Source organism: Lonchura striata, chromosome 1 (genome assembly GCF_046129695.1).
Source record: "Lonchura striata isolate bLonStr1 chromosome 1, bLonStr1.mat, whole genome shotgun sequence".
In the NCBI taxonomy this organism is placed as follows: domain Eukaryota; kingdom Metazoa; phylum Chordata; class Aves; order Passeriformes; family Estrildidae; genus Lonchura; species Lonchura striata.
The window spans coordinates 89,097,058-89,110,034 of NC_134603.1; the positions used below are offsets into that span (position 1 = coordinate 89,097,058).

The 12,977-nt window shown below is 39.2% G+C and overlaps 1 protein-coding gene across 2 annotated transcripts in view; it reads right to left on the minus strand.

Annotated features, from left to right (window-relative positions):
• Nucleotides 1–1,720: 1,720 nt before the first annotated feature.
• The window catches only part of RNF182 (ring finger protein 182), a 35,645-nt gene continuing 24,388 nt past the window's right edge, over nt 1,721–12,977 (minus strand). For both annotated transcript variants that reach the window (XM_021553275.2, XM_077785643.1), the window contains exon 3: nt 1,721–11,220. In XM_021553275.2, coding sequence (XP_021408950.1) covers nt 10,278–11,015 — 738 coding nt within the window. In that variant the 5' untranslated portion in view covers nt 11,016–11,220 and the 3' untranslated portion in view covers nt 1,721–10,277. The remainder of the gene's footprint in view (nt 11,221–12,977) is intronic.

Below are 12,977 nucleotides of genomic sequence, written 5' to 3' on the forward strand. Positions count from 1 at the left end.
GTTCAAAGTTTGGGAGTCACAGTCCTCCCAGCTCTCCCCACCCATTGTTGCCATAGGGATGGACAACCAGGTGATGTTGAGGTGCACTCCTCTGCTCCTACCAGGGGCTTAGTCCCAGGTCAAAACACCAATGCCTCCAGTCAAACTAACCACCAGATAATTCACCTTTCAAACCACGTGTCAATGGCAAGAGGGGCAGGTTTGCAGGCCTTTGTGATGCATAAGCAGCTACTGATATTTTCTGTGGTTGAGGAGGGAGAGAGCTGACTTTTAGCCTTAACATATAAAGAACATTGGTCTAAACTTCATTTATTTTCCTCTTTGGAGGTTCCAGCAATACTGGCTAAGTGCTAAAAGTTCAATCTGATATCTAACAATGCTATCTATTTTCCCAATTTATTTTTATGCTGCTTTTATGAGTACTGTTCAGTAAAGAAACAAAGAACTTGCAAGTGAAGATCACATGCTTTCTCATTTGTTTATGTACTGCACTTGATTTTAGAAACCTATGTATAAAGTTTTGTCAGGACAAACCAGGAGAAATAGATTAAATTCTGAGGTGGTAAAAATAAAGTTGGAAAGACACTTCATGTTTGAATTTACCATGGGACAAAACAAATTACATTTTAATCTGAGCTTTTACTTCTACACTAGAAAGAGTGTTAGACAATACCTTTTTCCAAGGATGGGTTGCTTTCAGCTCAGAGTGGATTTGTCCTACAATCCAGGGTTCAAATATCTGCAAGTATAGAAGATCATGAGATCTGGATATCAGAAAGCTGAGCAGTTCTAGGCCATCCCAGACTAACAGAGAAGAAGGAAGCCGAACATGGCAGGGAAGGTTTTGCAATTTCAAAAATAAAGAAGCACTGCATGAGTTTTATATCTAGCCATCACTAAACCAAAATCTCATCCATTCAAAATGCAAATTACACCAGTGGCCACATACTGGCTAAAGTGAATAAATCTTCCTATTCTACACACTTCAACAAGACCGCATACCACACCCCTGTGAGTTGCACTTCTTTGCGGTCTAGCTGCACCTGAAGCCAGCAGAGTTACACAACACTCTTACTCCTTGCAGTCCTGCTAAAAGAAGGAATAATTCATGCCAGGGAAGTGTGTGTTCACTGAGCAGCTCCATTTCCCTGTGCACATGTGTGCAAATCACATCTGTGTCCCCTTGACCAGGCTCCACCAACGCCTCTCTGACACCGCGAGGGACAACCCCACCTGCATCTGGCTGCCTCCGAAAGCAGAAAATGCTTGTGGACTTTGAGGTGCCTGGACTAAGAGTTTCCAGGCAAGGACCTCCTTCTCTAAACCAGGGATCAGCCCTGTGTTTTTAATAACCAGTCAGTTAGCAAGGCCAGAAAATGTAGGACTCCAATGCAAAATACATGCTGCAAATGACTTTCTGGCTGCTACTTGGAATGCTCTCTCATACATGCTGGTATTTTATTTTAAAAATGCATGGTTGAGTGATCATCCAGAATTTTTTCTAGCTTTAATTTAGTTTTCTTGCAGTCTTCCTTTGCACAAAACACTTTACATACTTTTGCAGTAAACAAAAATATTTTGTTTATTTGGTTAAAACATTGAAATACTATCACATACTTACCTTCAGTCTATATTTTAAACTGTTGCAATAAATAACAGAAATAAAATCTGAAAGACCTTCAAACCCACACATTAAGAAATATGCTTATCATGACAAATCTTTACTGAAAAATTAGTTTTATTGAGTGGAACAATTGCTTTTACATTGGTATTTCATTATTTCAGATAGGAATGGTTATATTTATGTCATTTGCTTCCATGTCATAGTTTCCTTGTCTGCAAGATTATGGCAGACTTCATTGTTCTACTCATGAAATAAACAGAAACAAAAAGAAGTTCCCACACTATGACATAAATCTAAAAAAGACAGTTATAGAAGGCAAAGTTACTCCTCTCATAAAACTCATGTTACATTTGGTAAACCTCAACTTGATCTGGAACTTAAAACCCATGAATTTTTTGTGACAAAGTAAAAAGTAAAGAAACCTATGATTAAAACTTCCTTTTTTCAATTTTGTTGGATTGACAATTTTACTCTACAATGTGTCCATAATACACTGGAGTGTACACACACATTCTTCACATTCTACCTGTCTTTGTGAATTATTTCTGCAATCTCTTGTAGAAGATCAACAGCTGTTTGCCCTCTCCACCCAAGCCCTATTGTGTGATCAAGTCTTTTCCTCCATTTTCATATTTTTTTAATCCCTTTTCCCCCACACATTTTCAGCACCTACTTGTGAAACTTCATTAACTATCTGCATGATTCATGCAGCCTCACTGACCTGTTTTTATTATTGTGTTTAATTACTAAAACAAACAAAAAAGTAATTAGAAATTTGCAGCTGACCCTGGAAGTGCCCCAAAAAGTTTCAGCTTCATTATTTCATTCTTCACTGAAAGAAAATAATCTCTATCTTGTTTTATTGCAATAATAATGTTTCCTTAGAGTCACTCAGTTTTTCTAACTAAAAGATGGGACACTGATGTAAAGAGCATCAGTATGAAGACCTCCAGGGACTGCAAGGAGCCTTCTGTGAGGCCCAGGACAGCAAAATGCTGAGGTCCCTGATTATATCTGCTAGGATATCTGAAGGAAGAGGCCCCAAACCTTTGCTCTGCTAGGCAATATGAAGAACCCAGTGTAATGGGCTTACTGTCTAAACAGCGTCATTATTAATATTTTTATCTGAGAGCACCTCCTCTTCTTGGAGTGAAGAAAGGAGGGCATGAAAAAGGCCACAGGTCTTAAGGAAATAAAAAGATTCAGGTGTTTAAAAGAAAAATATATTCTTGCAATAAAAAAAGCTCTAGGCTGTAGTTTGGGATGGCTGCAGCAAATGGATGAGGTAGATGCCATCACTATGGCAGAGAGAGATGGTGAGTGGCTGCTCAGTCCAGCAACGTCAGGCCACGTGCTCAATAGAGCTAAAATCCATACAGTCTATGCCAAGATTAAATTAAATATTCTCTGAAATCTACTGTCTCCTGCATCCATGTGAACCAAACAATTCAAACAGGGATGTTAGAATGCACTGGATAAACTCGCATGTTAATGAGTTTATCAATGCACATCCATATAACACATAAACTAGCAATAATCAAGTGTAACACCTCAGATGTGCTGTCAGGACCAATAAAAATGACAAAGTAATTTTCATGGCTGTAGGAGTACAGATGTCTTATGTGATCACATGGCTTATCAACAAATGGAACTAATGAGAATCTATTTCTAAATGCTTCATCCCACCTCAAAGTAAAACAAACAAACAAATAAACAAACAAAAATGTAGAAAAGGTTCAGGCAAGTGCAGTGGCTGGTGGTGAGCATGGAAAGCCTGCTGCCTAAGGAGAGATCAAACAGACTAGGATGTTCAGTGTGGACAAAAGGCAGAAGAGAAGAAGTACAAGGGATAAAACCCTGATGTTAACATCTCCAAGGATAGATGAAGTTCTGAGAGTGTAGAGGAAAAAATATGCCATCATACTTCAGAACTTCTTTCCTTATTGGAATAAATAGGGCAGATGTAACAAGTACCTCAGGGGTTTTTAAGACAAGCAGACCTTTTCCACCAAATACAGAATTAATTGTGAGACCCTATGCTGTGAGAATTTATAGGTGCCAAGACTATAAGTGGGTTAAACACAACATTTAAAAGAATCCAGAGAAGTCCATAGGCAAGAATCAAACCCACAGACACAGCCTCCATCTCAAGGGATCTCCAACTGTGGACTGCCGTATATTAGCAGGTATAGAGGAGCTCTACATCCATGTGGGCTGTTCATATACTTTTTTTTATGTGCATCCACTACAGCCATGAGGTTAGAGAGACCTAGCAGACCTCTCACCTGGCCCAGGGTCAGCATAAAGCATAGCACTGCCTTTTAAAAAAGTAGCTTTTGAATGCAAAATCACATAAAATCTGGCTGTCCAGCTAGGATTTCCTTAGTCACACTGCTTCTTTTTGCCCTTTGAGTGAGGTAGAGGATTATCTAATATGTTGTAATTAAATCAGAAATGCAGTTACTGTTGTCAAAACATGAGTCATTTTTTCATGCACAGATCTGATTCCAGTGTCACAGTTGCAAAGGCATCTTTTCAAACTCTATAACGCTGGATTAAATTTTTCTTCTGAGCTAAGCTGTCAGCAAAAACTGCTTAGCAGTGAGTGGCAATCAATCCAGCCTTGTCTCTCAACAAGTTAAAGAGTTTTGACATAGTGTGATTCTCATCTAGAGGTTTGCTTATGAATAGAAAATTCAAATGCTTTTTGAAAGCATACTTTTAATAAAATCACCCACTTATAGAAAGAAAAGCTCTATCCAAAGAAGTAGGCTGTTTGCCTCAGCACCTCTTGAAATTTCAGTAATATTGCCATGCATGCACTTGGGAAGATGCATTTCTTCAGTTTCACTTGACATTCTTGACATTTTTCACTCCCTAATGCAAAAAGCAGTGTCAGCCAGGACTTGCCACAAAATATACCCATTGGTACATGGTACACCATCTCAGTGAAGTATTAGCTGCTCAGCTATTGGCTGCTTATCTCTTTTGTTACTTGAATAACAAGGATTATGAATTATTCAGCTACAGTATGAAATGGATAAATATGATGCATTTCCCAGATTTCATAAAAGTTAAAATACTGGGCACAGAAGAAAGGGACTACATTATGCAGAAGAAAAAAGATAGGATCAGTATGAAGCAAGTATTTCCTAACAAAGAAGCCTATTAAATGGCTGAGAAGTCCCTTGTGGGAAGAGGTGGAGGCCTCATCATTTTAGATATTTAAAACCAGACTAGACAAAGCATTCATCTCTATGGGGGCGAAGGAAATGGATAAAATTACTTATTAGGCTTCTTCCTATCTATCTCTGGTTTCTACCACTTAATACATTTTTTAAAATGCAAAGCACATTTGTATAGCAAAAGGCAGAAAAACAAAAAAAAAAAGTTTTCTACTTGCAGTGTTGCCCAGCACAATTAAACTTGATTTAAAATTAAATTTATGCTAGCAATTCAAGATGACTTCTCTTTATTTAAGGTCTGAAACTGAAAGATTTGCTGCTGTCACATGTGTCTTTAAAAAGATGATTTACTGTCCCCAGACTGGGGATTTATCCTTTGTGCCAGAACTCTTTGTGAACTGTGATCTTTCAACTTTGACAGAGGTGGCTAATGCAAAAGAATGGTGCTTTACAGAAAAGTAGTGGAGTACAGGGTCTGTGCCTAAGGTCTGGCAGACTTATCAATTCCCTTGGGAATCTCCTGCACTAAATATTTACTGATGTCACTCAAAGGATAACATCTAGTCTGTTAGTATGAAAGTAAAAAGAATCTCAGTCTCTTCCTATCACTTTGAATATCTTAAAGTTATTTCAAAATTCTCAGTTCTTCTTCCCCACATTTTTTCTTTTTTCTCTGTTTTTAATTTTTTAATCCTTGAAATTTAAAATCCTTGCATTTAAAATAAAATGTACTGTCTCACTTTGTAGAAATAAATATGAAGAAATGGAAAAACCCCCAACCCTAAGAAGCCTTAGGATAGTCAAAATGTTTAGAAGTGTAACACTGTGGATCTTTCACTCCACCTACCACCCATACAGGAAGATGAAATAATGATGTAGAACTCCTGTACAAGAAATCAAGATGCACAGCTAAAGTGAACTGTCCCAGAGGCAATGCAGGGGTGAGTGTTGAGCCATGGTGGTGCTCTGGCTTGGAACATCCTTTCAGTAATTTGGAACCAGCCAAGACAAGGCAGGATACAGCCCCATGTTTTCCTTTCTTTGACATCAAAACTGTTTCAACAACATGCTGCCATTTACCCGCTGCACCCTGTTCACTCTCGCATCCTGGCTGCACTTTGCTGTATTTTCAGTATTAGCCCTGCCGTGCTGGACTGGGCTGCAAACTCAATGTAGTAGAAAATATTGCTTCATTTCAAAATACTGCTTATCCACAGTTTCATGTAGACTTGTTTCATGAGAGGGGGAAGAAAAGTAAGAGGAATAATGAGTTGAATCTACCACTAGAACTCGTTAAAATTAAGAAAAACAATGGCCTTGTACCCAATAACAAGGAAGTCCCTCAAAAATTTCATCTACCTTCCGGTGAACCTCCACAGTTCCTTTTCCTCAGGCTGAAGTGCAGCCACTTAGGTGGAAAGCTGTGTTTTCCTGTTTTGTCTATCTGGCTTTGTGCTGCTGGACTCCACAGAATCAAAGAATTCTCTGAGTTGGAAGGGAGCCACAAGGATCATCAAGTCCAACTTTCCAGTGAATGATCCATACAGGGATCAAAGCCATCCCTTAGCATTATCAGCATCCTGATCTGACTCACTTATCTGTATCTTCAGGTAATCAAGTGTGTTTGGAAGAGTCTATTTTTGGGTACATTGTTAAATATTGGCAACCCTGAAGTTTGCCAATAATGTTATCAGGACAACAGTTTGCCTATTTTAAGTGTTTTATATTAGCATATACACTTTTGTGGGGCTAGAATCAATATAGCAGGACCTACCAAAGCTCACAATGCAGCTAAATCAGAGACATCAGCCCTTACTTTGGCCAGTCCTGTAGCTTTAAATAGTTAACATAACAGTGGGAGTATGCCCAAATCTGAGGATCCATTTAAATTAGAATGAAGTTCAGTACTTTGCCATTTGGAAAGTAAATGTACTCAACTGTAATAACAGTAGTGAATTAATTTAATTTCCAAATGAATTTTAAACCCCAGAAGGGTCAGAATGAAAACATTAAACTGTTTGCAGCAGCTCTACCCCAAAATATTTATTCAAAATAGCCCGTTTGTCCCAGGCATAGACAACACCCCCCTCTCTGCTTTGCTCAGCTTCTCAGTCAGCCTAACCCCAGCCCCAGGTCCTATGTAAGAGCCCACAGACTCTGTTAACCCACGCTCTGTTAATTGCCCTTTGGGCTCTGGGCTCAAGCACAGCTTCATCCCTCACCAAGTCCTGCTCACAGGATGGCCCATCTCAGTGCATCCTTCCTAAGCTGTGCCCAGCAGCTGCTCCTGCATCATCCTGCCCCAGCCCTCAGGGGATACCACAATATCATACTGTAAATGGGCAGCTGGCAAGGACAGGGTCTGCATCCACAGGATAAGCAGGAATTAAAAACAAAACAAAACAAAAAAATCTCATTTGGATGAAATTAATCCTATAGTAATGAATTTCTAGCACTTTGTACTTGGTTGAGTCATGTCTGGGCACAGCAGGAATAAATCCCATTGAAAGGGAAATGCCTTGGTGTGCAGGCAGTATTTTACAGCCCCAGGAGCTATTACTTCCCAAGGAGAGAAAAACAGTCAGAGAAAAGGAAGGAAAACCAGACAGAGAATTATGCAAGTCTTGATTTTAGCCCCATTAACATCGATTTCAGCACAGTTATTCTACTGCAGAGGACACAAAAATTTTCAGGTTTTTTTAGACAAAAGTCTAAAGGATATTAGAGAATAAAAATAAGGAAAGAGTAATATCTGAAGTTCTTCTAGTCTCAGTCACACAGCAAAAATTCTTCTCCACAAATAATTGAGATTTATCTCCCACCAATTCTCAATGGCCGTATTGTAAGTCATACAGGTATTTCATGACCCCAGAGTTGCAATAGCATGCTCTGGCTGAGTGGCAGCATAGCTGTACAATCAATATGTTTTCGCATGCTTGCATCTTTGGGTGGGTTAGAAATGCAGCACAGTCTGAAATAACAGTATAAATTTAATGGGCTGGCATTCTGAAAAGTAGAGAAGTATAACAACTGGTGTATTAATTTGTGCTGTGATGTGTAACTGATACCACTTAGGTTTGCTACAATTAGGCTCTGTTTTAAAACAGAGTACAAATACCTGGTGCTGGAGATAAGATAATCAGCTGAAAATCAAAAGGAAAATACAACAGGTAGCACTGTAGAGCATGTTGTGCGGAGGTAATTAATATATATCACACATTTTCAAAACCTATAACCTCTGTTAGTCAGCCCTTTATTAGAGACACTATATTCAGACAAATTGAACAAATCCTAAAACATATAAACCCCTAACACTACAAATACGTCTTTCCAAACAAAACCACATAGGTTTCTGTTTTTCTTTTTTTTTTTTTTTTTGACACGATTGTTGTTGGATACTTAAAATTTATGAGTTCATAGATGAGTCAAACCTTGACTGGAGATGATTCCTCTTCTAACTACATGTGCTTTACCACAAACATTAAAACAACTACTTAGGAACAGCATTTTCTAGGAATTCTGAAAATATTTTAGGCAAAATTATTGTCATTACAGAAAAGTCTGAAACATTTCCTTTAATCATTCAATACATAGCTCCATAACTCCATACACTTGAAAACTATAATTTCACTGTAAGTTTTCTTCTCACATATGTGTCTATATGTACATACACACACATATATACGCACTATTATAAAATGAGGGTCAAGAAAAGCAGGACCTTTACATTTCCACACTTTCTCTGTTTGCAGTAGGAACAAAACTGCAGATAACACCTGTGCCATCTACAAAAATGGAACCAGCTTAACTTCAAATCCTCTTGACAGGCTCTGCTCTTCCCACTGTCATTTTTTCATTCTTACCAAAGTGTGTTTGCTCTAAGAGTATATTGTTAGGCCATACATTCAATTTTCATGCAACAAACCCCTCTCCCTTTTACACTGCCCTGAAATAACTAAATCTTGTGCCAGACCCAAAAACCAGGCTTGCACTGCTCAACTCCACTCTGCTGTGCACAAGAAAACCAGTTTGCAGCTGTGGTGTTGCTAGACCTAGTTATACACATAAACATTAAATATTACTTATTTTTGTGTTCTTCCAGTAGTTCAAAAAATAGCCTAAACCATGCAACATACAAGCAAGCCTTACAGGGCCTGGTTCTACTTGTGGAATGGTAAAGTATCAGTAATTCCTCTGAGCTCCACTAATGGAGACATGCTAATTGCCACATCTAGATTGCCATCAACTCACAATGGTGACAGGGAGAATTCAGAGTATTAAAAAAATTTGAAGGACTATGCCATAAACAGAAATCTTCCCAAAGTCACATTATCTCCTTACAGTACTCAGTCTGTGAACTCAGAACAAAAACAACCAACCAACCAACCAACCAAATGCCCAAATCCAAAAAAACATCCAAACAAAACCCCGGTTAACCATTTCAGATATTTTTTCTCTCAAATTTGTATTACTGATTGAAGATATGTTTCCTAATGTTTGGGAATAGAAGTCTATCTTGAGAGCTAAAGTCACATAAGACAAATTCTCCAGCACAGCTACCATAGAGTATATGTGCATGAGGTTGGTCATCCATTAGGAAGGAAGTACTGGTGGCTTGGAAATGTCTAGTGGTTGTGGAAATGCTGGGAGGGAGGGTAAGCATAATAGAACATAGCTAGAGAAATCTGCAGAGCTCTGAACCCTCAAAGGGAAGCCTAAGGTGTGTACACTGAAATAAGTGCACCTGGAGAACAGCAAACACATGGCTGGGTCCCCAGAAGTATTCATTAGCAGGAATATTTCACAGTGAGCTGCAACTGTATGACAAGGAAAAATGGGCTTCTTTTGGGGAAAGTGTTCTGGAGACAAGTTTTTAACATTCAAAAAAAAAAAAAAAAAAGTTGGCCTCCCACAAGTATTTATGCTACAACAAGAACTAAAAAAATTGCTAGTTTGTTTAATTCTTCTTACAATATTAATTAGTAGAGTGATTTAATTTGCTATAAATGATGATGGATTGTAAATAACAGATATTTCAGAGCATGAGATGCTTTGGATGGAGAGATGCAGTACTTGCATCTGGAAGGTGTCTGCTATAGTAATTTCTTCTTGGGTGAATCCTACCACATGAACTGACTTGATCAGTCCAGTACAAAGCAAAGTCCTACTCATTTGAACAGTGGCAGCAGCAGCAAGCACCAATTTAGGCAACTTTGCTTTATCCCTTTCTAATATTCAACCCTTTAAAATCAACCTGTAATTTTTATTTCCAGTTCTTAGCTCAAAAAATGCTTGGGGTGAGGGGTGTCAAATTCAGTTGGAAAAAAAGGGGACCATGTAACTAGGGCCACTGCTTGCATTTAGTGGGATGGACAATAAGAATAAATAAGAATACAAAGAATACAAAAACAGGATAAATCAACTATGCTACACATCTGGTAATACACCTTATTTTACCGTATTTTTTATCAAGATGACATGCAGTCTAGAACTTCATGGCAAACACACTGGCAAAAGCCATAAATCATGAGAATAACAAGGCTCGAAGGAACAAGGCTTACAAAGACAACCCCAAGGGTGACTTTCTTGGATACCAATAAATAAATCCCTAAAGGCAAGGAGCTAAAGTACAGCAGCCCTAGCAACCACACTAGCACCCGAATCGAGGTCTGGAAGAGCAAGGATGTGCAGTTCCACACTGTCCAGTTGTGGGACACAGTTGCAACAGAGTCAAAACTTGTAGGCCTGTAAAATTCCACCACAGGGGTTGAGTTCAGAGTCTGGGGACTTTCTCTTTGTACTTCCATGATTGTTATAACCAGGCAATTAGAAGAGGTGTGAGAAGGGCTAACCAGAGATGCCAGCCTTTTGGGAGTCAACAAGAGTTCTGTTGGGTTGTCTGGTAGGCACTTCTTTCCCTTTCCCCCACAAGCTAAATTCAGAAGGATGTTGTTGTCATCAGGAAGACTACTAACCTCATCGTCTGGCAGGCACGTTTCAAACCTGCAGAATGGGCACACTATGACTCCTTGCGGGGAGTCACCAAAGTCTATGATCTTGCAAAGGCATTTGGCACACACTCTGTGACAGCACTCCAGCACTTTTGGTTTTCTCTGCCGCAGGTTATAGCGGTTGTAACAGATCTTGCACTCAAGCTCATCTGAGCTCTGGGTCTCCATGGACTCCTCTGGTAGCTGAGTGGTCATTTCTTCAGATGGTTTTCAGACCCGTGGAGAGAGAAGTTGGGATGAAGGAGTCGCTCAGTCTTATTTTAGAACATTTTCCTATCACCCATCTCAAACAGAAAAAGGGGAGATGACATCATTGCAAAGCATCAGTAGACATCATCCATTTTCAGCTTCTGCTAGGGACTGTGCACTGCATGTTCTTTACTCTGAGCCAGGCATCCATCTGAAAAAGCCAAAGGGGAATTTTTGTTGAAAGCAAAGGCAAAAACAGGAAAGGAAAGGGGAAGGGGAGAGAGCAAAACAGAGAGGGAAAGCTTTAGCAAGTTAAATATGCAAGTTCTACTTTTTATAAGCTCAGCTTCCTTTGCTAAAACTACCTCTAAGGTAGCTTTTTTCTGTGGCATACAAGGCCTAATAGTCATGCTGATGAAACTTAGCATCATACTGCATGGATTTATTTTAGAGTTGAAACTCTGAATAGTTCAGCCCATGAAGTTCTCAGCAGAAGCTGCAATCTAATCACTGATCTGTGACCATTTATTTAAACTTTGGTTTCCCAAGGAAATGAGACTTGACACCTGGAGCTTTTGGTCTTTCCTAGTAACTTGTGAACCTGCGGTCCAATTTCAAACCAATCAGAGGGGTACTGAAGATAATTATGTTGCTAAAAAGAAATGAGCACTGGCAATTGGGTAGAGGAGAGATATTTCCAATAAGTACCATTTATCCTGGAGGGTAATGGGTGGTCAACACACCCCAACCTCTGCTCTGAATGGGCAGCATGCTGCCTAAAGCTCAGCTAGAGAGGAGGGTAACACAAGGGGAAGCTGGTAATGCTCTGGGGAAATAAAATTTTGGGGGAGTGGAATGGATAGGAAAGAGGTCCAGGGTTATGTGGGGACCTAGGTCAAATCTGGATTAGGCTTTGTTAATTTTTGTTTGTGGAGCAGCCCGTTCTTTTTCTCCACCCAGCTGCTGGGCATACGATTACAAAAATAAGTGTTTAGCTTGAAACAAATGTCTCCTTCAATATGTGGCTTCTGGGATGAAAGCTAATGTGTCTTCCAAGGGCATTCACCAGATGCTCTGGTTTTCAAGGGTGTCATAGCTGTGACAGCTGTTTCACACCTCAGCTAAGGAGAGGTCTGTGGCACATTTGCCCTGCTGCACTACCACTCTGTGCAGCAGTTTTGCCACCAGATCCATCTACCTCACTTAAACAAATGTCTTATCATATTTTGTAACACTTCAGGAAACAGTGCATGTATTATAAACAAAGCATTAGCCAGGAGTATGTGCTCTGGGGATAGACAGTCACCAGCATTTACAAAACCAGCTCTGATCTACCAGAAAATTAAAACTTCTTCCAGATTTAGGCACATTCTTGCTCAGAGAAATGAGGGCAGAACTGCATTTTGCAGGTTTTCAAACTCATCCCTTCATTGCTAGACTAGCAAGGAACTGGCCACAGTCAAATGATGGGCAAAGTCAGCACCTACGTCCAGTTGCCTCTTGCATTATCAGTAAGCATAAGGCACACTGAATATGAAAAAGTGGCCTGTTTCAAGAAACTTATTTCCTGACTATTTGTTTTAGTAAATATGTGATTTCTTTCCTTTTCCATTGGGAAGTTATTACTCTCTCCTAGCATTCAGATTTTTGTTCTTTTATTTGAGGACAAGACAAGAAGCAATTCTTTTAAGCAACATGCTTCTTCCATCAATACATTTTACCAGCCAGCCATCAGTGAAGTCTCTTTCATGAGCCTCTTGTTCTTACTGTGCTTTAAGAATTTTCCATTTCTGTATATCCAACAGAAGATGGGAGATATGAGAAAGGTGGATGTATAACTTCTATAAGCAACATAATTTGTAAAACTCACCTCCAGGGTTTTAAAACAAAGATGTAAACATCAGACAATGCAGTAACAAAAAAACATAACAACATAGTATGTAAAAAGCATACATATGTCTCTAAAAA